This window comes from Triturus cristatus, chromosome 2_1 (assembly GCF_964204655.1).
Source record: "Triturus cristatus chromosome 2_1, aTriCri1.1, whole genome shotgun sequence".
In the NCBI taxonomy this organism is placed as follows: Eukaryota; Metazoa; Chordata; class Amphibia; order Caudata; family Salamandridae; genus Triturus; species Triturus cristatus.
In genome coordinates this window covers 37,200,168-37,227,740 of record NC_140581.1, presented here as the reverse complement: position 1 = coordinate 37,227,740, position 27,573 = coordinate 37,200,168, and the positions used below count along the sequence as shown (strand labels likewise).

At 44.1% G+C, this 27,573-nt stretch overlaps 1 protein-coding gene across 3 annotated transcripts in view; it reads left to right on the top strand.

Moving 5' to 3' along the window:
- The window catches only part of LOC146863668 (long-chain-fatty-acid--CoA ligase ACSBG2-like), a 212,304-nt gene that overhangs the window by 82,949 nt on the left and 101,782 nt on the right, over positions 1-27,573 (top strand). For all 3 annotated transcript variants that reach the window (XM_085627767.1, XM_085627766.1, XM_085627765.1), the window contains exons 5-6: positions 491-571; positions 1,915-2,064. In XM_085627767.1, coding sequence (XP_085483893.1) covers positions 491-571; positions 1,915-2,064 — 231 coding nt within the window. The remainder of the gene's footprint in view (positions 1-490; positions 572-1,914; positions 2,065-27,573) is intronic.

Here is a 27,573-nt window from a genome sequence, read left to right as displayed (position 1 = left end):
ACCAATGTGAAGGTGTGAGGTATTATCTGTTTCAATATTGGGACTGGTGTGTCAAGTACCAGGCCTATTCTGGCCACTCCTGGTACATTTCCCTTAATCCTCAGACAATGCGAGGGAACATCTTACCATCCAGAGCGGGGAAAATAGGTGATGTCCCATGAATCTAGCCCACAACTGCCTGTAAGGGATCAGTGTTTGGAACAGACATTACCTCCTGTATTTCATGGGTTGCCATCAAACTTTCCCAGTGTAATCACCCACGAGAAACCTAGATTAGCATAGTACCTTTCATTAGAAGCCAAGCTAGCGCAGAGTTTATGCAAAAATATAGCACTAAATATCAAAATCATTGTGTCGATCATGAACAAATAGAAAGTTAACAATATAAACAAGATGTTATTCTATATAATTTCCCAGGACCTGACTCTTACTGTTTCATCACATTGCAGTTTGATTACTTTGATAATATTTAACTTTGTGTCTTGTTCAGGTCCAGGACCAGCTCCCACATCTCAAGGCCATTGTACAATACCAAGATGAAGTGAAGCAGAAGAGACCCAACCTGTACACGGTGAGCAGCAGCAGCCTCCGCCTGCCATCTCTTCTCTGGCTGCCCAACAGCGCAGTATCAAGAGGACCTACCTAAAGGGATACAGGATGCTCACGACCGTCCCTTCCAATGATACAGTAACCACGACCACTTTAGGGTCGGATGTCTGTAAGAAATGGGGTTACTGCTTGAGGGAAGTGATGTGTAAAGTGTTTATGCAGTACTTCAAATAGTAATAAAGTGAAAATACAACACAAAGGAAATACAACACCAATTTTGAAGAATAGAATCAATGTAAAAAATAAAATAAAACCAAAACAACAAAAATCGAATCAGTTGAACCGATATGCAGGTTTAAAGATTTCAGGGAAAATAGTGCCAAAAAGCACACAGCATCAACTGTGGATATCTGGTCGCGCTGGACGTGGACACTGCAGACTGCAGCACCCGTTTCCCCTGCCAACGCTGCCACTGATAGTACCAACACAACTACTGGTCATCACAATCCTACAAGTGCGACAATTCAGACTATTCCAGGCCACTCAAAGCTATAATAAAGGTGTGAGTGACAGGTATTATTCTTTTTAATGTATATTGACATATTAAACACTGCTGTTGTGCTCACCGCAAAATTAGACCCACAGCGCTACCATGTGCTGGACAGCCACTAGAACTGGTGCTGACATTTAAGTGCCGGTGCCGAGCACCAGAAATCTCAAACTAAGTACAGATCGACATTGCCATCAGGAAGAAGGGGCACAAATGTTTCTAAGTTCATGTTTAAAAACTCACTTTTAATTAATACTTCCAAATGCAGCGATACAATCTCATATAGAAAGGTGAAGCGCTATTGCATGTTCAAGAAATACACTTTTTAAAATAATATATTTTTATTGAGTTTTAACAGGTCATATCATATATATACATAACATTCTCCTTGAGTAACATCTTACCTGCTACCTTGGACCTGAGTAAAAGAATATACTGATCTCATCATCACAAAGTAAACGTTCATTCGGCTGCTTGCCTCATGGTACATCAGCACAAACTCCATATACTTATATTTGTGTAGATCCCTGCCCCCACTGTGGAGTTTCCAGGTGTGGAGACCTCTGCACACAGGAGTTTAAGGAGTGCAGAGTCGTAAAACTCTGTGTGTAGTTTGTGTATACACACAACTAGTAAACTTACTATGAAGTGTAAATTTACCTTTGAGAAACAGGCCGTAAGCACTCTGTCTCTCTATCTCTCTCTCTCTCTCTCTCTCTCTCTCTCTCTCTCTCTCTCTCTCTCTCTCTGAGTATCTCATGAAAAGTGTTTGTCCGTGGATTTGTTTTTTTTACCGAGTGCTCCTCTGTCTACAGTGGAAAGAGTTCATGCAGCTGGGATCATCCATTCCTGATGCAGAACTAGACGCCATCATCGCCTCCCAGAAGGCCAATCAGTGCTGCACCCTGATCTACACTTCCGGGACAACGGGGCAGCCGAAGGGCGTGATGGTGAGCCATGACAATGTGAGTACCACCCTCAAACACTCCTGGCTGAGGCCATGGGTTGCCATGATCTGAAACAGTGCTTAACATGTAGCTTAATTTGTAAAGAAAATAAGTGCCGGGCCCTCAACAGGAGGCAACTGCAGCTTGTGACAGCCATTGCCCCCGTCAGCGCTGCCAATCACAGTACCAAAATAACTACTAACGATCACACTGCTAAAAGTGTGACTAATCGGACTAATCTATGCCCCCACTGCTAAAAGAAGTTAGGGCGGCAGGTACTGGTAATTTTTTACGCTATATTGAACAACTGTTCTTGTCCTTGATTACGCTAAATTGCACCCCTGTCTTCCTCCTTTAGTGATCAAACAAAATGGACAAGTTGCATGACTAAAAGCAAACTTTTTTCGCTGTCATTATGGGAAACAATTTTGAAAGGAGAGAGAGCACAACTGCTGTGTAGGAAACCCCTCACCCACCTACCTAGTAGGTGGCATGCTTCATCATCGGGGCCCAACTGGATTGTCTAGCACAATCCAGTTGTGCTACAACGCCTGAGATACAGCGGAGCAGGGTTATGAGCAGTGAGTGAAGTGCTATGTGAAGTGATTTAAGAGTTAAAAAGTCTCTGGGAAATACCCTTTGCAAAAACTTTAATTTTAAGGGTCCCAGGACTAGTGTAAAAAAGAAGGGGATATGGTTAGGAATGTTATTTTCCTTGTATCCCTAGAAACTCAGGTCAACTAGTTTCAGCCTTCATTATAGTTCTAGAGGCTTTCGTCAGGACCAACCAGAATTGAAGTAAAAGTAGTTTTGGTGAATGGCCGTAAAAATAATATATAGGCCAAGTGTAATTATCAGCACACGCCCTAAAGTGTGCTGTGAGTGTGGTGATGAGGTACTCACAGTAACTCCGTTCGCGGTTACCTGTAAATGAAAAGTTAATTTAAAAGTGGGGAGCAGTTGTAAATCATGCATATATATTAAATGCATGCTCCTTTCGATTAGAAGGCTAGTGGTATCGAACTAGACTACTATGGTGAGGGTGTACGAACACTATAGAGGCTTGCGTGGCTACAATGTGCCCCTCGAGATCCGTAGGTGAGTGATTATTGTAGTATTGGGGCACATGGTGCGCATAATCGTTATCCATTTTTTTGTGCCTATAGCGAGGTCATACACATGTTGTGTTTGTGGATTTGTGACTGTGCAAGTATTGAGGACACTGGTAGCTGTTGTGCTAGAGTAGTCATGTGCACGTGCAGTTTAAAAATGAGCTGATTATATGGTGGTATATATCAACATTATGTCCGCTGTGTGTGCCGTTCAGCAGACAGACTTTCGTGCTTAAAATTGAAAGACAAACAACAGCTACGCGACAGACAACATGGAACATGAAAATACAGTCTCACTTGAGTAGAGAGGTTGTGAATCCTCTGGAATTAGAACGCCGTATGATTCTCCGCTTGCCTTTAGTGGGGAAGGGATGGCAAGGAGAGTGTAAGAGCGTGAACACCCTTTACTAGAAACAAGGAGTTAAAGCAGCATAGTATTGAGGGTCTAGACTGGTCCATGGTGGAACAGTAAGTACTTACAGTTTGTAAGGGAGAACAGGTCCGTAGTACCTAGGGCGGCGATCGGTTCCGCTTGTTCAGCGCCGATGCACGGGTGGGGCGTGGTTAAGAAGGAAGGCAAACAGGAAGTAGCGTGATTAACGCTGGGAAGACTAGAACGTCTTCAATGTTCATGGAAATAGAAGACATACTCGGTGTCCCGAGTGCGGAGCACCGAGTGGGACAAAATTAAAATTGAGATACTGGGCGAGTAAACATTATGTTAAAATGTTTAAGGAGACCAAACAATGGAATACTGTGAAGAGCTCCAGCCTAGAAAGATAGGAGGAATCCTAAAATGCAAAATATGTCAAAGTAATAGGATGGAGGGTTAAAACAGTCTACCCATTAGGACTAAGTATGACTATACCTGACAGGGGGTTACAGGCTGCCACTTGGAGTAGTATGATAGTATTTAAAAGTAGCGGTGATGGCGACAATGCACAAAGGGCGGGTTAATTGTAGACTATAGAGCGATCAATGTCGATGTATGCTGTTCCAGGGTACATTATCGTTGAGTCCTGTAATGTGGGTTGAAAGTCTGTAGACCCAGCGTTGTTCTTTTTCAAAAAGACGTTCCTGGATGTCAGTTGGGCTAGGGTCTAGTTGTTCAATAACTACCCATGACATGTCATTGGTGGTGTGTCCCTTGGCTAGGTAGTGTTCAGTGAGTTTGGTGGTGCTGCGTTTGCAGCGGATGTTACTGCGATGCTCGCAGATCCTGGTTTTGACCTTTCTGGTGGTCATCCCAACATAACGCAAGTTACATGGGCATGTGATGAGGTATATGACGTTTGCCGAATTGCAGTTGGTATGTTTCTTGATTATCCAGACCTTGTCCTGTTCAAGATTCAGTGTTTTTGTTGCTTCAGTGAGATGACAAATACTACAGTTGCCACATGGGTAGTGGCCCGTTACTTCTGGAAGTCCCCATGCATTCAGAACTGAACTAGGCATGTTCAATGTCTTTTTTGGCCTGGTCGGTACTAGGCTGTCTCTGAGGTTATGAGACCTCTTGTATGAAAATAGAGGTTTTTCCCATTGTAGTTTGCCTGAGGTAACAATTTTCCAATTGTTTTGAATCAATTTAGCAACTTGATTAGAGATGGTGTTGAAGGTGGTTACGCATGTGAGTGGTATGATCGTTGACTGATTCATCTTGGGTTCCAAAAGACCTTCACGATTTTGGTTGCGGGCTCTTTTTTGTGCTTTATGGATGACTTTGTTTGGGTATCCACGGTTTTGCAACTTTTTAGTTAGTTCTTCTGATTGGTATTTAAAATCTTTTAGATCACTACAGTTACGGCGCAATCTGAGATATTGGCCGAACGGTAGATTGTCCCTTAGAGGTCTAGGGTGGAAACTCTGGAAATGCAGAAGAGAATTTTTCGCTGTTGGTTTGAAGTGGGTTTTTGTCATCAGTATTCCATCTTTTGCTTCAATTTCCAGGTCTAGGAAGGTGATTTTAGTTTTGCTTGTAGTGTGGGTGAATCGCAGGTTTTGGTCTAGTGTGTTAATCCAATTCAAGAAGTCGTTGAGTCTTTGGTTATTACTTGTCCAGATTAAGAGTACATCATCGATGTATCTTTTATAGAACGTGATGTCTTGATGGTAAATTGACTGAGGGTTGAGGATATATAGTTCTTCAAAGTTTGACACGTACAGCCCCGCTACACTAGGAGCGAAGGTGCTCCCCATGGAAGTTCCGTACTGTTGTAGGAATATGGTGCCTTCATACTCGAAAAAATTATCTTTGAGGGCTATTTCCGCACATTCCATTATGAATGATTTTGGGGTGTTGTACTCCCAGATTGTTTTATCAAGGGAGGTGCGGAGCACCTCTAGGGTGTCGTCTTGGGGTAGGCTAGTATAGAGGCTCTCAATGTCCAGACTTACTAGGATGGAAGTAGTAGGGTTGAATACCAAGTTGTTAATTTGGCTCAGTAAGTCTTTAGTATCTTTTAAGTATGCAGGAGTCGACTGTACTAGAGGCTGTAGATAGAAATCACAGAAGCGAGATAGGGGTTCAAGTAATGAGCCTATTCCAGAAACAATGGGTCTGCCCGGTGGTGGTGTTTTATTTTTATGTATTTTTGGGATGGTGTAGAAGTATGGAATGGTTTTACCACCTGAGGTAAGGAATAATGCCTCTTGTTTGCTGATGTAGCCATTAGATTCTGCTTCATGAACCATGATGTCAATTTTGGTCTTGACTCTGGTAGTTGGATCTTCGTTCAATATTTTGTAGTTCTTTGGGTCATCTAGGAGGCGGGTGCATTCTAGATGGTAGGCATCCCGATTTTGAATAACTATCCCCCCTCCTTTATCAGCTGGTTTGATGATAATGTCTCTGTTGTTTTTGAGACTCCGGATAGCATTGAACTGTTGAGTTGTAGTGTTGTTAAATCCTTTGTTCTCCTGAGTATTTTCTATGCCTTTGTATATCGCTTGTTCGAATGCGATGAGTTCTGCTGGTGTAGTGTGAGGAGGAGGAATGAAAGTTGATTTCAATTTAAGGGTGGTGTCCCCTTTCGCCTCTTGTTGTGATTCCTTATTAGGTGAGTTTTCAAAAAAAGCCTTAAGTTTAAGCTTGCGAAAGAATTCTGATAATTCACAGTGTAATTTGAATTTATCAAGTTTCGCTGTGGGTGAAAAACCAAGGCCTCTATTGAGGACCTCTTCCTCCGCTGTAGTGAGAGTATGGTTTGAAAGATTGGTTATTAGGTTCTGCTTGTGCTCGGCTGGGGTTCCTTCGTTCTGCTGCGTGTGTTGGCACTTGGGTTCTGATTGTCTTCCCAGTGTACTTGGTTTCCTCGTTGGCGTCTTCCGCGTCCCCTCTGGCCTGATCCTAAAAAAGGAAACCGTTGGTTGGGGTTGCCAAATTGGGGGTGGGGTTGTTGGAATTGTGGATTCCAGCCATAGAACATTGGTTGAGTCATGGGAGGGAAGGGAGCCGGGTAATTAGGTACCATTCCTGGGTGCATGTTAGGCCATGGTTGTTGCCAGTGTGTGTTTCTTCCTCTGCCTCTTGCCCGTTGTCTGTTTGTGTAGTAGCTTTTCTCTGATCCTGAGCTCTCATTGCTGCCACCACTATGTATTGAGGAACCTTCTTCCGAAGACATAGAGTGGCTGGATCTCGTAGGGGTTTTGTAGTCTGCGTCAGAATAAGGGTATGTTTTGACATATGAGAATTTTTTTAAATCCTTTTGAAATTGTTGGATCTTGGATTGTGTTAGCTCTTCTTTGTAATCTGCTATTTCTTTATTGACCTCCTCTAGTCTTTTCTTATATGATGTCAACGTGGTTTTGAAATGTTGTTCAGTTGCCTGGATTTCTATAAGGATCGCATCTGAAAGTCTTTTTGCTGTTTGAATGATCAGAATGATCCAGTCTCTTGTGCAGTGCCATGCAATTTGTGCCCAGTCTCTACGGAATGCTGCATCGTCTAGAAAGATGCGTGGCGCGTTAGTTACTATTAGACCTTTAGGGGCTGTATTGGAACGCAGGTATTCAGTCAGTATAACCCCGTGTAGTATAGTTCTGATGCGTGTTCTTTTTTTCTCAGAAAGATTTTCCCAATCTGCGCTCTGAGAGATTGTTTGTGCCACATTGAAGTCAGCTAATAAAGGAGTAGCTGCTAAGATGTTATTGACATCTTCGTCAGTGAACGTGAGTCCTGCATTTTCAGCCATAGTGTGTCAAAAGCTGTAGCTTGTACTTATCAAATAAATGGGAGCAAAAATAAAAAGTTTTTGGCTCTCACAGCTGTGCGCTGTAATGACAAATAAGAACAACAAGAGAGCGAGGAAGCAGAAAACTTGTCCTCTTCCCCAGAACAATATGATCAAACAAAATGGACAAGTTGCATGACTAAAAGCAAACTTTTTTCGCTGTCATTATGGGAAACAATTTTGAAAGGAGAGAGAGCACAACTGCTGTGTAGGAAACCCCTCACCCACCTACCTAGTAGGTGGCATGCTTCATCATCGGGGCCCAACTGGATTGTCTAGCACAATCCAGTTGTGCTACAACGCCTGAGATACAGCGGAGCAGGGTTATGAGCAGTGAGTGAAGTGCTATGTGAAGTGATTTAAGAGTTAAAAAGTCTCTGGGAAATACCCTTTGCAAAAACTTTAATTTTAAGGGTCCCAGGACTAGTGTAAAAAAGAAGGGGATATGGTTAGGAATGTTATTTTCCTTGTATCCCTAGAAACTCAGGTCAACTAGTTTCAGCCTTCATTATAGTTCTAGAGGCTTTCGTCAGGACCAACCAGAATTGAAGTAAAAGTAGTTTTGGTGAATGGCCGTAAAAATAATATATAGGCCAAGTGTAATTATCAGCACACGCCCTAAAGTGTGCTGTGAGTGTGGTGATGAGGTACTCACAGTAACTCCGTTCGCGGTTACCTGTAAATGAAAAGTTAATTTAAAAGTGGGGAGCAGTTGTAAATCATGCATATATATTAAATGCATGCTCCTTTCGATTAGAAGGCTAGTGGTATCGAACTAGACTACTATGGTGAGGGTGTACGAACACTATAGAGGCTTGCGTGGCTACAATGTGCCCCTCGAGATCCGTAGGTGAGTGATTATTGTAGTATTGGGGCACATGGTGCGCATAATCGTTATCCATTTTTTTGTGCCTATAGCGAGGTCATACACATGTTGTGTTTGTGGATTTGTGACTGTGCAAGTATTGAGGACACTGGTAGCTGTTGTGCTAGAGTAGTCATGTGCACGTGCAGTTTAAAAATGAGCTGATTATATGGTGGTATATATCAACATTATGTCCGCTGTGTGTGCCGTTCAGCAGACAGACTTTCGTGCTTAAAATTGAAAGACAAACAACAGCTACGCGACAGACAACATGGAACATGAAAATACAGTCTCACTTGAGTAGAGAGGTTGTGAATCCTCTGGAATTAGAACGCCGTATGATTCTCCGCTTGCCTTTAGTGGGGAAGGGATGGCAAGGAGAGTGTAAGAGCGTGAACACCCTTTACTAGAAACAAGGAGTTAAAGCAGCATAGTATTGAGGGTCTAGACTGGTCCATGGTGGAACAGTAAGTACTTACAGTTTGTAAGGGAGAACAGGTCCGTAGTACCTAGGGCGGCGATCGGTTCCGCTTGTTCAGCGCCGATGCACGGGTGGGGCGTGGTTAAGAAGGAAGGCAAACAGGAAGTAGCGTGATTAACGCTGGGAAGACTAGAACGTCTTCAATGTTCATGGAAATAGAAGACATACTCGGTGTCCCGAGTGCGGAGCACCGAGTGGGACAAAATTAAAATTGAGATACTGGGCGAGTAAACATTATGTTAAAATGTTTAAGGAGACCAAACAATGGAATACTGTGAAGAGCTCCAGCCTAGAAAGATAGGAGGAATCCTAAAATGCAAAATATGTCAAAGTAATAGGATGGAGGGTTAAAACAGTCTACCCATTAGGACTAAGTATGACTATACCTGACAGGGGGTTACAGGCTGCCACTTGGAGTAGTATGATAGTATTTAAAAGTAGCGGTGATGGCGACAATGCACAAAGGGCGGGTTAATTGTAGACTATAGAGCGATCAATGTCGATGTATGCTGTTCCAGGGTACATTATCGTTGAGTCCTGTAATGTGGGTTGAAAGTCTGTAGACCCAGCGTTGTTCTTTTTCAAAAAGACGTTCCTGGATGTCAGTTGGGCTAGGGTCTAGTTGTTCAATAACTACCCATGACATGTCATTGGTGGTGTGTCCCTTGGCTAGGTAGTGTTCAGTGAGTTTGGTGGTGCTGCGTTTGCAGCGGATGTTACTGCGATGCTCGCAGATCCTGGTTTTGACCTTTCTGGTGGTCATCCCAACATAACGCAAGTTACATGGGCATGTGATGAGGTATATGACGTTTGCCGAATTGCAGTTGGTATGTTTCTTGATTATCCAGACCTTGTCCTGTTCAAGATTCAGTGTTTTTGTTGCTTCAGTGAGATGACAAATACTACAGTTGCCACATGGGTAGTGGCCCGTTACTTCTGGAAGTCCCCATGCATTCAGAACTGAACTAGGCATGTTCAATGTCTTTTTTGGCCTGGTCGGTACTAGGCTGTCTCTGAGGTTATGAGACCTCTTGTATGAAAATAGAGGTTTTTCCCATTGTAGTTTGCCTGAGGTAACAATTTTCCAATTGTTTTGAATCAATTTAGCAACTTGATTAGAGATGGTGTTGAAGGTGGTTACGCATGTGAGTGGTATGATCGTTGACTGATTCATCTTGGGTTCCAAAAGACCTTCACGATTTTGGTTGCGGGCTCTTTTTTGTGCTTTATGGATGACTTTGTTTGGGTATCCACGGTTTTGCAACTTTTTAGTTAGTTCTTCTGATTGGTATTTAAAATCTTTTAGATCACTACAGTTACGGCGCAATCTGAGATATTGGCCGAACGGTAGATTGTCCCTTAGAGGTCTAGGGTGGAAACTCTGGAAATGCAGAAGAGAATTTTTCGCTGTTGGTTTGAAGTGGGTTTTTGTCATCAGTATTCCATCTTTTGCTTCAATTTCCAGGTCTAGGAAGGTGATTTTAGTTTTGCTTGTAGTGTGGGTGAATCGCAGGTTTTGGTCTAGTGTGTTAATCCAATTCAAGAAGTCGTTGAGTCTTTGGTTATTACTTGTCCAGATTAAGAGTACATCATCGATGTATCTTTTATAGAACGTGATGTCTTGATGGTAAATTGACTGAGGGTTGAGGATATATAGTTCTTCAAAGTTTGACACGTACAGCCCCGCTACACTAGGAGCGAAGGTGCTCCCCATGGAAGTTCCGTACTGTTGTAGGAATATGGTGCCTTCATACTCGAAAAAATTATCTTTGAGGGCTATTTCCGCACATTCCATTATGAATGATTTTGGGGTGTTGTACTCCCAGATTGTTTTATCAAACGCAGCACCACCAAACTCACTGAACACTACCTAGCCAAGGGACACACCACCAATGACATGTCATGGGTAGTTATTGAACAACTAGACCCTAGCCCAACTGACATCCAGGAACGTCTTTTTGAAAAAGAACAACGCTGGGTCTACAGACTTTCAACCCACATTACAGGACTCAACGATAATGTACCCTGGAACAGCATACATCGACATTGATCGCTCTATAGTCTACAATTAACCCGCCCTTTGTGCATTGTCGCCATCACCGCTACTTTTAAATACTATCATACTACTCCAAGTGGCAGCCTGTAACCCCCTGTCAGGTATAGTCATACTTAGTCCTAATGGGTAGACTGTTTTAACCCTCCATCCTATTACTTTGACATATTTTGCATTTTAGGATTCCTCCTATCTTTCTAGGCTGGAGCTCTTCACAGTATTCCATTGTTTGGTCTCCTTAAACATTTTAACATAATGTTTACTCGCCCAGTATCTCAATTTTAATTTTGTCCCACTCGGTGCTCCGCACTCGGGACACCGAGTTTGTCTTCTATTTCCATGAACATTGAAGACGTTCTAGTCTTCCCAGCGTTAATCACGCTACTTCCTGTTTGCCTTCCTTCTTAACCACGCCCCACCCGTGCATCGGCGCTGAACAAGCGGAACCGATCGCCGCCCTAGGTACTACGGACCTGTTCTCCCTTACAAACTGTAAGTACTTACTGTTCCACCATGGACCAGTCTAGACCCTCAATACTATGCTGCTTTAACTCCTTGTTTCTAGTAAAGGGTGTTCACGCTCTTACACTCTCCTTGCCATCCCTTCCCCACTAAAGGCAAGCGGAGAATCATACGGCGTTCTAATTCCAGAGGATTCACAACCTCTCTACTCAAGTGAGACTGTATTTTCATGTTCCATGTTGTCTGTCGCGTAGCTGTTGTTTGTCTTTCAATTTTAAGCACGAAAGTCTGTCTGCTGAACGGCACACACAGCGGACATAATGTTGATATATACCACCATATAATCAGCTCATTTTTAAACTGCACGTGCACATGACTACTCTAGCACAACAGCTACCAGTGTCCTCAATACTTGCACAGTCACAAATCCACAAACACAACATGTGTATGACCTCGCTATAGGCACAAAAAAATGGATAACGATTATGCGCACCATGTGCCCCAATACTACAATAATCACTCACCTACGGATCTCGAGGGGCACATTGTAGCCACGCAAGCCTCTATAGTGTTCGTACACCCTCACCATAGTAGTCTAGTTCGATACCACTAGCCTTCTAATCGAAAGGAGCATGCATTTAATATATATGCATGATTTACAACTGCTCCCCACTTTTAAATTAACTTTTCATTTACAGGTAACCGCGAACGGAGTTACTGTGAGTACCTCATCACCACACTCACAGCACACTTTAGGGCGTGTGCTGATAATTACACTTGGCCTATATATTATTTTTACGGCCATTCACCAAAACTACTTTTACTTCAATTCTGGTTGGTCCTGACGAAAGCCTCTAGAACTATAATGAAGGCTGAAACTAGTTGACCTGAGTTTCTAGGGATACAAGGAAAATAACATTCCTAACCATATCCCCTTCTTTTTTACACTAGTCCTGGGACCCTTAAAATTAAAGTTTTTGCAAAGGGTATTTCCCAGAGACTTTTTAACTCTTAAATCACTTCACATAGCACTTCACTCACTGCTCATAACCCTGCTCCGCTGTATCTCAGGCGTTGTAGCACAACTGGATTGTGCTAGACAATCCAGTTGGGCCCCGATGATGAAGCATGCCACCTACTAGGTAGGTGGGTGAGGGGTTTCCTACACAGCAGTTGTGCTCTCTCTCCTTTCAAAATTGTTTCCCATAATGACAGCGAAAAAAGTTTGCTTTTAGTCATGCAACTTGTCCATTTTGTTTGATCATATTGTTCTGGGGAAGAGGACAAGTTTTCTGCTTCCTCGCTCTCTTGTTGTTCTTATTTGTCATTACAGCGCACAGCTGTGAGAGCCAAAAACTTTTTATTTTTGCTCCCATTTATTTGATAAGTACAAGCTACAGCTTTTGACACACTATGGCTGAAAATGCAGGACTCACGTTCACTGACGAAGATGTCAATAACATCTTAGCAGCTACTCCTTTATTAGCTGACTTCAATGTGGCACAAACAATCTCTCAGAGCGCAGATTGGGAAAATCTTTCTGAGAAAAAAAGAACACGCATCAGAACTATACTACACGGGGTTATACTGACTGAATACCTGCGTTCCAATACAGCCCCTAAAGGTCTAATAGTAACTAACGCGCCACGCATCTTTCTAGACGATGCAGCATTCCGTAGAGACTGGGCACAAATTGCATGGCACTGCACAAGAGACTGGATCATTCTGATCATTCAAACAGCAAAAAGACTTTCAGATGCGATCCTTATAGAAATCCAGGCAACTGAACAACATTTCAAAACCACGTTGACATCATATAAGAAAAGACTAGAGGAGGTCAATAAAGAAATAGCAGATTACAAAGAAGAGCTAACACAATCCAAGATCCAACAATTTCAAAAGGATTTAAAAAAATTCTCATATGTCAAAACATACCCTTATTCTGACGCAGACTACAAAACCCCTACGAGATCCAGCCACTCTATGTCTTCGGAAGAAGGTTCCTCAATACATAGTGGTGGCAGCAATGAGAGCTCAGGATCAGAGAAAAGCTACTACACAAACAGACAACGGGCAAGAGGCAGAGGAAGAAACACACACTGGCAACAACCATGGCCTAACATGCACCCAGGAATGGTACCTAATTACCCGGCTCCCTTCCCTCCCATGACTCAACCAATGTTCTATGGCTGGAATCCACAATTCCAACAACCCCACCCCCAATTTGGCAACCCCAACCAACGGTTTCCTTTTTTAGGATCAGGCCAGAGGGGACGCGGAAGACGCCAACGAGGAAACCAAGTACACTGGGAAGACAATCAGAACCCAAGTGCCAACACACGCAGCAGAACGAAGGAACCCCAGCCGAGCACAAGCAGAACCTAATAACCAATCTTTCAAACCATACTCTCACTACAGCGGAGGAAGAGGTCCTCAATAGAGGCCTTGGTTTTTCACCCACAGCGAAACTTGATAAATTCAAATTACACTGTGAATTATCAGAATTCTTTCGCAAGCTTAAACTTAAGGCTTTTTTTGAAAACTCACCTAATAAGGAATCACAACAAGAGGCGAAAGGGGACACCACCCTTAAATTGAAATCAACTTTCATTCCTCCTCCTCACACTACACCAGCAGAACTCATCGCATTCGAACAAGCGATATACAAAGGCATAGAAAATACTCAGGAGAACAAAGGATTTAACAACACTACAACTCAACAGTTCAATGCTATCCGGAGTCTCAAAAACAACAGAGACATTATCATCAAACCAGCTGATAAAGGAGGGGGGATAGTTATTCAAAATCGGGATGCCTACCATCTAGAATGCACCCGCCTCCTAGATGACCCAAAGAACTACAAAATATTGAACGAAGATCCAACTACCAGAGTCAAGACCAAAATTGACATCATGGTTCATGAAGCAGAATCTAATGGCTACATCAGCAAACAAGAGGCATTATTCCTTACCTCAGGTGGTAAAACCATTCCATACTTCTACACCATCCCAAAAATACATAAAAATAAAACACCACCACCGGGCAGACCCATTGTTTCTGGAATAGGCTCATTACTTGAACCCCTATCTCGCTTCTGTGATTTCTATCTACAGCCTCTAGTACAGTCGACTCCTGCATACTTAAAAGATACTAAAGACTTACTGAGCCAAATTAACAACTTGGTATTCAACCCTACTACTTCCATCCTAGTAAGTCTGGACATTGAGAGCCTCTATACTAGCCTACCCCAAGACGACACCCTAGAGGTGCTCCGCACCTCCCTTGATAAAACAATCTGGGAGTACAACACCCCAAAATCATTCATAATGGAATGTGCGGAAATAGCCCTCAAAGATAATTTTTTCGAGTATGAAGGCACCATATTCCTACAACAGTACGGAACTTCCATGGGGAGCACCTTCGCTCCTAGTGTAGCGGGGCTGTACGTGTCAAACTTTGAAGAACTATATATCCTCAACCCTCAGTCAATTTACCATCAAGACATCACGTTCTATAAAAGATACATCGATGATGTACTCTTAATCTGGACAAGTAATAACCAAAGACTCAACGACTTCTTGAATTGGATTAACACACTAGACCAAAACCTGCGATTCACCCACACTACAAGCAAAACTAAAATCACCTTCCTAGACCTGGAAATTGAAGCAAAAGATGGAATACTGATAACAAAAACCCACTTCAAACCAACAGCGAAAAATTCTCTTCTGCATTTCCAGAGTTTCCACCCTAGACCTCTAAGGGACAATCTACCGTTCGGCCAATATCTCAGATTGCGCCGTAACTGTAGTGATCTAAAAGATTTTAAATACCAATCAGAAGAACTAACTAAAAAGTTGCAAAACCGTGGATACCCAAACAAAGTCATCCATAAAGCACAAAAAAGAGCCCGCAACCAAAATCGTGAAGGTCTTTTGGAACCCAAGATGAATCAGTCAACGATCATACCACTCACATGCGTAACCACCTTCAACACCATCTCTAATCAAGTTGCTAAATTGATTCAAAACAATTGGAAAATTGTTACCTCAGGCAAACTACAATGGGAAAAACCTCTATTTTCATACAAGAGGTCTCATAACCTCAGAGACAGCCTAGTACCGACCAGGCCAAAAAAGACATTGAACATGCCTAGTTCAGTTCTGAATGCATGGGGACTTCCAGAAGTAACGGGCCACTACCCATGTGGCAACTGTAGTATTTGTCATCTCACTGAAGCAACAAAAACACTGAATCTTGAACAGGACAAGGTCTGGATAATCAAGAAACATACCAACTGCAATTCGGCAAACGTCATATACCTCATCACATGCCCATGTAACTTGCGTTATGTTGGGATGACCACCAGAAAGGTCAAAACCAGGATCTGCGAGCATCGCAGTAACATCCGCTGCAAACGCAGCACCACCAAACTCACTGAACACTACCTAGCCAAGGGACACACCACCAATGACATGTCATGGGTAGTTATTGAACAACTAGACCCTAGCCCAACTGACATCCAGGAACGTCTTTTTGAAAAAGAACAACGCTGGGTCTACAGACTTTCAACCCACATTACAGGACTCAACGATAATGTACCCTGGAACAGCATACATCGACATTGATCGCTCTATAGTCTACAATTAACCCGCCCTTTGTGCATTGTCGCCATCACCGCTACTTTTAAATACTATCATACTACTCCAAGTGGCAGCCTGTAACCCCCTGTCAGGTATAGTCATACTTAGTCCTAATGGGTAGACTGTTTTAACCCTCCATCCTATTACTTTGACATATTTTGCATTTTAGGATTCCTCCTATCTTTCTAGGCTGGAGCTCTTCACAGTATTCCATTGTTTGGTCTCCTTAAACATTTTAACATAATGTTTACTCGCCCAGTATCTCAATTTTAATTTTGTCCCACTCGGTGCTCCGCACTCGGGACACCGAGTATGTCTTCTATTTCCATGAACATTGAAGACGTTCTAGTCTTCCCAGCGTTAATCACGCTACTTCCTGTTTGCCTTCCTTCTTAACCACGCCCCACCCGTGCATCGGCGCTGAACAAGCGGAACCGATCGCCGCCCTAGGTACTACGGACCTGTTCTCCCTTACAAACTGTAAGTACTTACTGTTCCACCATGGACCAGTCTAGACCCTCAATACTATGCTGCTTTAACTCCTTGTTTCTAGTAAAGGGTGTTCACGCTCTTACACTCTCCTTGCCATCCCTTCCCCACTAAAGGCAAGCGGAGAATCATACGGCGTTCTAATTCCAGAGGATTCACAACCTCTCTACTCAAGTGAGACTGTATTTTCATGTTCCATGTTGTCTGTCGCGTAGCTGTTGTTTGTCTTTCAATTTTAAGCACGAAAGTCTGTCTGCTGAACGGCACACACAGCGGACATAATGTTGATATATACCACCATATAATCAGCTCATTTTTAAACTGCACGTGCACATGACTACTCTAGCACAACAGCTACCAGTGTCCTCAATACTTGCACAGTCACAAATCCACAAACACAACATGTGTATGACCTCGCTATAGGCACAAAAAAATGGATAACGATTATGCGCACCATGTGCCCCAATACTACAATAATCACTCACCTACGGATCTCGAGGGGCACATTGTAGCCACGCAAGCCTCTATAGTGTTCGTACACCCTCACCATAGTAGTCTAGTTCGATACCACTAGCCTTCTAATCGAAAGGAGCATGCATTTAATATATATGCATGATTTACAACTGCTCCCCACTTTTAAATTAACTTTTCATTTACAGGTAACCGCGAACGGAGTTACTGTGAGTACCTCATCACCACACTCACAGCACACTTTAGGGCGTGTGCTGATAATTACACTTGGCCTATATATTATTTTTACGGCCATTCACCAAAACTACTTTTACTTCAATTCTGGTTGGTCCTGACGAAAGCCTCTAGAACTATAATGAAGGCTGAAACTAGTTGACCTGAGTTTCTAGGGATACAAGGAAAATAACATTCCTAACCATATCCCCTTCTTTTTTACACTAGTCCTGGGACCCTTAAAATTAAAGTTTTTGCAAAGGGTATTTCCCAGAGACTTTTTAACTCTTAAATCACTTCACATAGCACTTCACTCACTGCTCATAACCCTGCTCCGCTGTATCTCAGGCGTTGTAGCACAACTGGATTGTGCTAGACAATCCAGTTGGGCCCCGATGATGAAGCATGCCACCTACTAGGTAGGTGGGTGAGGGGTTTCCTACACAGCAGTTGTGCTCTCTCTCCTTTCAAAATTGTTTCCCATAATGACAGCGAAAAAAGTTTGCTTTTAGTCATGCAACTTGTCCATTTTGTTTGATCATATTGTTCTGGGGAAGAGGACAAGTTTTCTGCTTCCTCGCTCTCTTGTTGTTCTTATTTATTCCTCCTTTAGTGTTCGGATCTTTTATTTACCTACTAAACAGTGTTGGAGGGGAAAAACAATTTATAACACAATGATTATATCATACCTGAAAGTACCACAGACTCCGACTTTATGTTTGTCAATTTAGTATAAGGCCAAGAATAATGGGATGTATACACATCATAAGATTAGCATATAAAGATATAAGAAAATCAATACAGAGCCGATTCTACAGATATAAGTAATTCGGTATAGCAAAAATAAAATGATAAACTCGAGGAGTTAGGATACAACTCAAAATAGTCACAGAGTTTAGGTCTCTTTTCATCAGAAATAAAACAAATATGTCCCTACACCATACTAAGAGGAGATGCTATCTAATATCCTTCCGTCTATTCCCAAAGGTGTCAGCATGTGTTGGTCACGTCAAATGGGCTAAGATGCTTAAGGCAAGGAGCAAGTTCTAAGAAGCTCCTTCCTCTCCGAAAGCTAGCAGAAGTCTGGGGTCTCTGTCCATGCGCCTTATACAATAGAGGATTCAATTCTTTGCTTCATCCTAGTAAAATATTCCATTGCAACTTTTTCTAAATGGGAGGTTCATGCCTTTTAATTAAGACGGCTTTGTGCGGTGTGGTGGCCTTGGTTCCCAGAACAGCCAGACATGAATGGTATCCTTCCTCCTCGCTTCCTTCTGACTTCAAAGCATTCCTTGTATCTTCTCCCATCTGAAAATAACTAGTTGGCATTCCGATACCTACAGTAGGATGAGAACATTGCTATTCTTTGAAAACAACATGTATATTTCATTATTTATTTCTCGAGAAGCCAAGGAGGTGCAAAACAAATACAGTCTTGGGCCTAGAAAGTCGGGTAATTTAACAACGTACTGTTACATGAAGAGATTATAAACTGTCCTGCTTCTTATATATGCAGGCAGCACGATACATACATGATCATATTATAACATTGCACTACAATGAATATATATATATGTGAATCTATTGAGTATGTATTCATGTGTATAAAACACTGCACACAATACTTGATTGTGGGTGCATGACAATTATGACCATAATGCACCCATACAAAATAGAGTGCTGAAAGCGCTCTATCATCCTGATGTCTAAATAAGATACACAGCGCCACCATGTGACAGACTGTCATAAGTACAGTGCTGACAATTAAGTGGCGGTGCTGAGCACCGGGACCCACAGGCTTAAATTAAGCACTGATTTGGAAGGAGATCTATCTTTGCCAGGTGGCCATCGCAGGGTGGTTGTGTGCCTCATGCGAGGCCTCTGACATTTGACACAGTTAGTCCAATCAAATGTACATCTCTATAGACACTTATGGGCCTGACTCCAGCAGCCTGTAGTGTGAACTGGTGGAGTTTGGGCTTATACACTCTAGTAGAGACATGAGACAGGGAGGGAAAAACTCAGGTGGACATCTGAGAAATGCTCCTGCTTGGAACAGAGCCTGGCAACACGATTCCACACTACCCCAACATCAGCTGCAATAGCAAAGCTACTGTATGCAATTTAAACTGAAACTGAGACACCACAAGGGGGGCAGAGGGCAGGAAGGATGCTAGTGGCCCAATTACGACAGTCTGGGGCCTATCAAACTACTGTACTTGTCAGTTCGAAACCGCTCAGGTGCATTACTCACACGTCTGGAAGATATTACAGAGGCATTTGCCTGCTACTCTGAAAATGTATGTGCTTCAGACCAACTTGACATCTCAAAGTTGGAAGAGGAACTCATGGAACATCTGTGCCTTCCTTCCCTCCCGGATGAGGGCAGAGCCATTCTAGAAGGTGACATTGCACACAGGAAGTAGGTTAATCCACATCCGACCCCTAGACGTCATTCCCCCCCCCTTAGAAGACTGCTTCCTGGGTGAACTTTACAAAACCAGGGACCTACAGCATCATGCTGCCTTTAAGGTGAGAGCATGTTGCCTTACGGCTAGAGCTGCCGACTTTGGAACTGAGAAACCGGCTTAAAGCCTCGCCGTCAGCTCAGCATCCTGTGATTCTGGGCAAATCAGTTGATCTCCCCGCACCTACCAAATAATGAATGTGTCTTTGTGTAATGTAACTGATGCTCATGTAAAGCACTCCAATACCTTTGGGTCGAGCTTGCACTTTATAAATCCACACAAAAAAGACGCTGCAACAAAAGACTCTTTAGAATTACTATCTAACAAGGATATCCAAACTCTGCTCACAAAGCCTGACAGAGGTACCCTTCATCCCATCTCCCTCATAAAGGTAGACGTCGGGGTGCTTGCTGTGGTCCTGACCACAAGGCTAGGTAAGGTGATGAGTGAACACATACATGAATGGCAGATAGGCTTTACCTGGACGCTCATCCAGAAGCCATGGAGAACCTTATCACACCTCCTCTGGAATACAAAAGACACCCAATCAGAAGCCCTGACCATACCATGGGATGCAGAGAAAGCCTTCAACCAGGTGGAGAGAGCGCACCTGTTCTGCACCCTGGCACCTCAGGTTCACTTGATATAAGGTGAAATCACAGAGGGGCTCCTCTCCCTTCATCCTTTCTCACTCTTCCCTTTTCCCACCATGGCTATCACACATACCCACTGAAATATAATCTGCAGTTTTTTAATTCTCTAGTTCTGGGATGTTTATTGTTCATAACAAAATGTAAAGGTTACTTTATCTGGAGATGACTGCATTTTGTAACCTATCTCCTTACCATTAAAAATAATTGTTGAAAAAACCCCAAGCAAATATTTTTTTAAAGGTCAATTGTAAACGCAGGTAACGTGACATGGGATGGACAGGACAGGTACGAGGTAATCCCACCATGACAATGTAATAGTTTGAGGTATTCTATCATTCTGGAGAGTCCAGACGGTTGGTAAAAGTAAAGAGTCTTGTAAGAATCACACAAAGATTTGTCTAATCGAAAAACGCATGGGCATATTCTCGAAAACCTGTGATAACTACCACACAATTAGCTTCACGCAACTCTTCACATCGCAGTCTACTGCGACAAAATAACACTGTTTTAATATTGCATTCCCAACCCGGCGGCACCATGCGATAGCAGGATAATGTGCCAAATGACCACATAAAAAACAACGCGACACCGAAAAAATGCGAAACATGAACGCGAAAAAAGTTGCGAAGGCCCAAATTGCGATACAAAAATCAGCGACAGGCCTACAATTCCCATGCGTCTACTGGGAAAATGCACTATAAAAGCAACACAAAAAACACACCAAAACCAAATCAAACTGCGTAGCACCATGGATGCACCCGGACCGAGTGCAGAGGACAACCCAAACCCCACAAGCCCCACAGAGGACCAGCCAGGAACCCCAGTGTTCGGGGAAGGCCAAGGAGAAGAGGAAGACTGTGTTCAGTCCGCAGGAAGACCGGATCATCTTCACGGATGTGAGAGAACACTACCAACAACTGTTCGTCACTTCCACTGCGTCATTGGCAACACAAATGGAAATATGGCAGTCCATCGTCACCAACGTGAATGCAGTCGGAGTAACGAGGAGTTCAATGGAGGAGGTCAAGAGGCGCTGACATGAAGTGCACACCCAAACCAAGGAGAAACTCTCTGCCAAAAGGAAGGCAGCAAAGGCGACTGGAGGTGGGACTCCTGCCCCACAGGAGGAGCTGGATAAGCTGGAGGAAATGGTGGCCACAGTCTCATCAGTGTGGAGATGGTGCAGGGAGTCGGGAGTCCAGGCACAGCTCGACATGACCTGAACCAACAGCAACAGGGTGAGTAATGACCAGGGACTGGGGGGACCAAGGGAGATGGGCACAATGGCACACATGCAAAATCAAGTGTAGCACACTGCACACCCGCTATGATTGTGAATATGTCCCTGATACCCTTGGCACACTGCAGCACACATAGAAACATAAAGTAGGCCCCCGTCCACCATGTGCACAAAGGGGCCCCCTCCTGATCACCAATCCCACAACCTACCCATGCACATGTGCTGAATCCAGCAAAGCTGCGACTCTGTGAGCCACATTGACAATGCAAGTGACACTGCACGACCGATAGCATGGCTGCAGTCAAAATACAGGACATGGTGCATGACACAACACTGAGGTGGCCCAGTGTGGACCACATCCTCAAAGTAGCAGGTCACACTCTGACATATCCACGTGCACATACAACCCCTGACGTCAAGAATACATCTGCAGACAAACAATGCACAAGAGTACAAAATCCGTCCAAGAGCTCAAATGACCCAAGTTGTCCACACCTCAGCACCTGAAAGGCACATAAGTCAAAGGCACACCGCCTCAAAGGGATAAGGGGCCGCTAAATCAGAGCTGCAGGGGCGGCTCTCCCACAATTCAGCACACACACAGAGCAATCACAGCACATCAACATTGTCGACAATGTGGTACAAAGTGATAATGTACGAGTACAACCGCACATCCATCATGAAGTTGAAATGTCCACTGTCTCCCATCAAATAGCCAGCTGCTCCAAAACAGTCAAAATGAACATTGTCATGCAGTCTGTATGTAAACATGTACAATGCGTCAACATACATGGAACACACTGTTAACCTGCATCTCCCCTTTACATTGCAGAGGGACAATCAACAACCCCTGCAGAGCAGACCAGACGTATCTTCAGTGATGATGAGGAGGACACCCTGGGCATCTGCAAGGACACCCTCCAATGTATTGTAGACAGCCTCCGCACCCCACCTCCAGAAGCAGGGCAGCCCAGCTGCATTGAGGTGACCCCACCCACTGCACAGACCACACAGCAGGAAGCACACATCACCACGGCTGGCTCACAGGACCCCCAAGACCAACACATGGCTTACCAATGCCGTGTGTTAGTGTGCCAGGAGAAGATGGCTGATCAGCTGCGGGTGGTGTTCGACATCATTGCAGCCTAACTAGATGCCATACGTGGGTGTATAAGTCCCATCAGGGACCATTTACAGTCCCTAACGGACACCCACCGTCTGCCCCACCCCTCCAACAATCCTTGGCTGACCTCGCTGGAGCCATTACTCGGAAACAAGAACTGTCTTGTCAGTCAGGCTCCAGCGATGACAGCACAGAGTTGGCACAGATGCGGAGGACAATGGAGACCTTTCACGGCTGAACACCTGCGAGAGATGTAGCTGGGATCTTCCATGCCCTGCAGATTCTCATCTTGCCATTGCTGCCACAGAGTCTGTCCCAGATGACTGCTGCAGGAACTTCCACACACACATCTCCGCCCCCTGATGTGTCATTGGCACACAGTGATGCAGCCCTACCACCTTCGCACCCTGATATGTCAGTGCCCCACGGTGATGCAGCCATAACACCACCACACACACCTGACACACCGGACACAGAAGATGTATCAGAGGAGTAAGATGCGGATGGTAATGACTGTGTGAGGAAGGAGGTAGTAGCATCCATCCCTGCCATATGGCCTGTCCCTGCCTGGTTCAGCCCTCTGCATCATGCCCTGGGACAACACCTTCCACTGTCCCCCGAAACACTCTGTGACATTCACCTGGACCCTGATATGGCCTGCCATATCTGCTGTGGTTACCAATGACACAGCAATCCGGCTGCGGACTGAACTTTTCCTCTTCCAATGAACTTTTCATTCCCCAAGGACTCTGGTTGGCACACCACTGGGCAACCATGTAATGTGGGTCTGACATGGCCATGTACTGCTCCAGCTCCGACACCCCACAGAATGTGAATAAAACATGAAATCACATAGATGTGTCATGTCTATGTACACTCACGTATACAAGTATGGGTGAACGTAGGGACATTGATTGAACTAAAAGGTACACCCTGGCAAATGTCATAAATGCACATGTAAGACCCTGACCCACATGGCCAATTAGAAGACTGAAGGTTTGAGCTAGCTGTGGCCTCAATGCACATGACAATTTTGCAACCCCCCAAAGTAGCCCCACGTCCATGTATTAATTAGGGCTGTGTGTAGAAATGTCAAAATCGGTGGCAGGCCTGAAGTAGTGTCCCCCATCACATGTGGCTACAGAACATCTCTTCACATTACCTACTCACACACATCAGTGTGGACACAGTCTGTTTTAATGGATCACATTGATCCACATGGCAAGATGTTGGACACCATACTCACATTTCTGAAGACACGTAAGGGCACAGGTCTGCCAGCAACTATCCCAACCACATTGTCTGGCTCACAAAGGTGGAGCTGCCAATAGGGACTCACACCCAATGTACATGCGGCAGTCTGTCCCTCCCTGTGTACGGACAATGCTCATTGAGGCACACGATTTGTCATACTAATCAACACTCATCACAGTTGTACACTTGTGAACTTGTGTAGACTTTATTAGCATGTGCGTGTCAGTATGGGCAAGGCAAGGGCCACAACATGCAGACCAATGCTTCAGACACTAACAGGCAGCATAGGAACATGTAGAGGTGCAAGAAATGGGGATGCAAAAGTGAACACAAATCATTACGGATGGCAATGGTCTCAGCCCACCTTGCCTTGCTGGACGAGTCATGTGATGTTTTTCGTCTGCTCATTGCCCCGTGTCAGCGGGCACGACTCACAGCCCATGAGATCTGCATGGAGCTGTACCACTGGACTGCGCCAACTGTGTGCTCTGCTGACAATGAGCAGGTGAAATGGACCAACAAGGTCTCATGTCGGGCTACATTGACATGTGTGAGGTTTCCCTCCAGCAGTATGTCAGATTTAGGAACGTTGTCAAACGACGCTGTGCAGCTCCGCCTATGGGGCTGCATCACCTTTCACAGGTGTGTAATAACACGGGTAGGTGCACGCACATGCATTCTGAGTCCGGGCGAATGCAGACATGTCCACTGTTGTTCTGGGATATGTGACCATTCATCCACGATGCAACAAGGAGTTGGGACCTGTGCTCTGGGAGTCAATCAGTTGTGACTGCAGGAACGTAGTTACTCGTCCATGAATGCGAGCGCAGCTTCATGGGCAATCAATTGCAGAAGTACGTAGTTCTCGAGATTAAGGAACACGAGGGAGAGCCAATCCATTAACTGGTCCAGACAGATGTGCTCTGTCCACACAGTTTCACCAATCCGCAACACATCCCAATAGGGGAGCGCCTCGATGTGGTCACTGCACATGATGACTTGTGCACTCTCCCATCCACTACTGCCAGCACATACGCCACATATCAAGGCATCCCATGCACGGGAGCTTTCATGCCTAATTTTAGTCTGACTACTGCTTGCATTTCTGAAATGTGATGAGGCCTTCGCACTGAATTTGATGCCAGGCCTTAGATTTAGGGTGCACCAATTGCCAAACACACGCAACAGTTGGAATGTATGAGCCAAGGGCCCGATTGGCCTATCGTTCCGTGTTCAGTCTCTCTCTCTCTTTCTCTCTCTCTCGATCTCTTTCTCTCACTGTGTCCTTTGATGAGTGCCTGACACACCTTCTTATCTTGGATATCGTCTTGCAGGCTGTCACTTACAGATTGTCCAGGGATGACCCGCCATGACTCTTCCAAATAGTTGTTTGGAGACAAATTTGATTGTGATATTTTGTTTGGACTTTCAATTGTGAATGATTGATTCTGCTTTTTATGTACTCGCATGAATGTTATGTGTTGTAATTGTGCGACATCAGGCGAATGATTTTGTTCATGATTTTGTGACGTTGATGTGCAATCTCTTGGTCCGGGGGAGATGAGGGGTGCTAGGGGTAGAGCCATGGGGGGTGTTGGGGGGTGGTCCGGGGGGGGTGGCGGTGGGTGTTGTGGCTCTCTTGGGGGTCCGAGCTTCATGATCATTTGCTCCATGGCATCTGTTGTTCTTCAGGTGAGGCTCTGGGCTCCCTTTTCTGGTGCAGGTTGTAGTCCGACTTTACACCAGGTGAGAGCAGGTGTTAAATTCCTGCTTCTAACATGCCTTATCGCCTGTTTTGTGATTTTATTTCAGATCTGACTGGTCGTGGAAAATGTAGTGACGTGGTGTTGTCGCGGATTTTAGCACAGGAACGCCTACTCTGCATCTCATTAGCGTTAGTTGCCGGGGTCATCTGTGGCGATGGTTTTTGCGGCTGCTTTCGTGGGTAAACTGGTGATATGGGCTGTTAGCACCAGCTTGTGAATGTGGCGATAAAGTTATCGCGCCTTTGGCTGCGATAAAGTGCCAATAACTCAGCGGAAGATCCTTGAGAATATGCCCGCAGGCTTTTAGAAACAAACTATATTCCAAAATGACACAGCTCTGAATCCACTGGACAACACAGATATAGCGCCAATAAATACATCACTTTATGGGTCTCTACCTGTGACTTCTCTAACCGCCTGAATCCGAACACTATACAGAAAAGTGATCTACAAGTATGAGCAACTGCAGTGATCAAATTTAAACCATGGCTGGTAAGCTGCCACCAGCTCAGATAATCTTGACATCGCCTGCTAAGCCAAAAAAAGCATTATGGTTGCCTTTACGCTTTAAGAAGTCATGCAATTGAGTCAAAGTGTCGAAATATTAAAAAAAAAACTAAAACATATTAGTGAGGTTGCAGAATCCTCATGCTGTGATTAGGGCTCAACTTAAAACAACATAATTCAAGAGTTTATTTTTCAAGAATATATCTTTGTTGAATGTGAGAATAAGTAAAGAACTCTGAAGGTAGAGAAATCCGCAATGGAATGGAGCAGGTCCCAACAAAGAAGCAAATAGATCTTCATAAAGGCACAGTTTGTTGAGGTTCTGAATATCTAACTACAAAACTCCTAGCGGCCTGCTGAGGACCACGTTCACCTCTGCAAGCAGTCATGTTCAGGGTTCCAGGGATAAAAAACGCCAACCCTAGAGCGCACAATCAGCACGAAGGGAGCCCAAACCTAACATCTCCCACAGACAACCTCACACCTCAACACTTTGGTGCCCATCCTGGTTCACCTTCTCCGGAGACCCTTAGATCTTTCTGCCAATCCATCAAGAGAGGTTCGGCCTGTTATGAACACTAAAACTTTGCCACCTCAAATGACTCTGTTTAGCAGAAGTAATGTCCTCATCTTTGCTCCAAGGCTTAGAATGGCTTTTCGCGTCCATTTTGATTTCTTGCTAACTTTTATTATTAACACTACTCGCACCAGGGAGAATAAAGCTTGGGGGTTTTTAACGGGGCATTCAATTTTTTTAAAATCTGTCAAATATACATACCTAGAATAAGACACTTGTGAGCTGGCTGACCATCATGAGTCCACCCTTTTTAGGTCGAGCATTCGAGACCTCTTTATATACTTTAGTATATACTTATTATATACTTATATATGCATGTACTATGTGGACTCAGGAGATCAGCCCTAGGATTGGTCTGCTTCCGCTTAGGGACTTTTTTCTGTTCAACTGCCTCTATTTAACTATCTTGATAGAAAGCGACCAACAGAGGTCAGTAATATACCAGAATTGCTTTAGCATTCTCTAGATTCCAGTCCATAGAAATTGTCTTCCACGAGCTCCTGAAGACAATAATATTTTTTTCAAATCTTTTATTTTCAATGATTTGACCACCGAAGGCCCTGATTTTATATTAAGAACTGAGCTTTGGACTATGCCATTTCCAGCTGAAAGATAATATTTCTCTCCATGTGTTCCCCTACCTGGCATGTCACGCATTATGGTGCTTACTTTCCCTCCATGTTAAAGAACAGTTGATGTTTCAGCACCCAGGCTAATGAGCTACATAGGTAAATACATATAAGGTCCCAAAGGCGAGACCAATTGCATTGCAAATGCTTGTTGCTCTTGTGATTTACCCACCCCTGACCTATTTCACTGATAGTCGACTAGCTTCATTTGAGTGCCCTACTTCACAAAAAACTAATCTTCAACGATCCTTCTTAGAAGGAGGCAACCCTCAAGTGTTCTCCACTCCCTTCA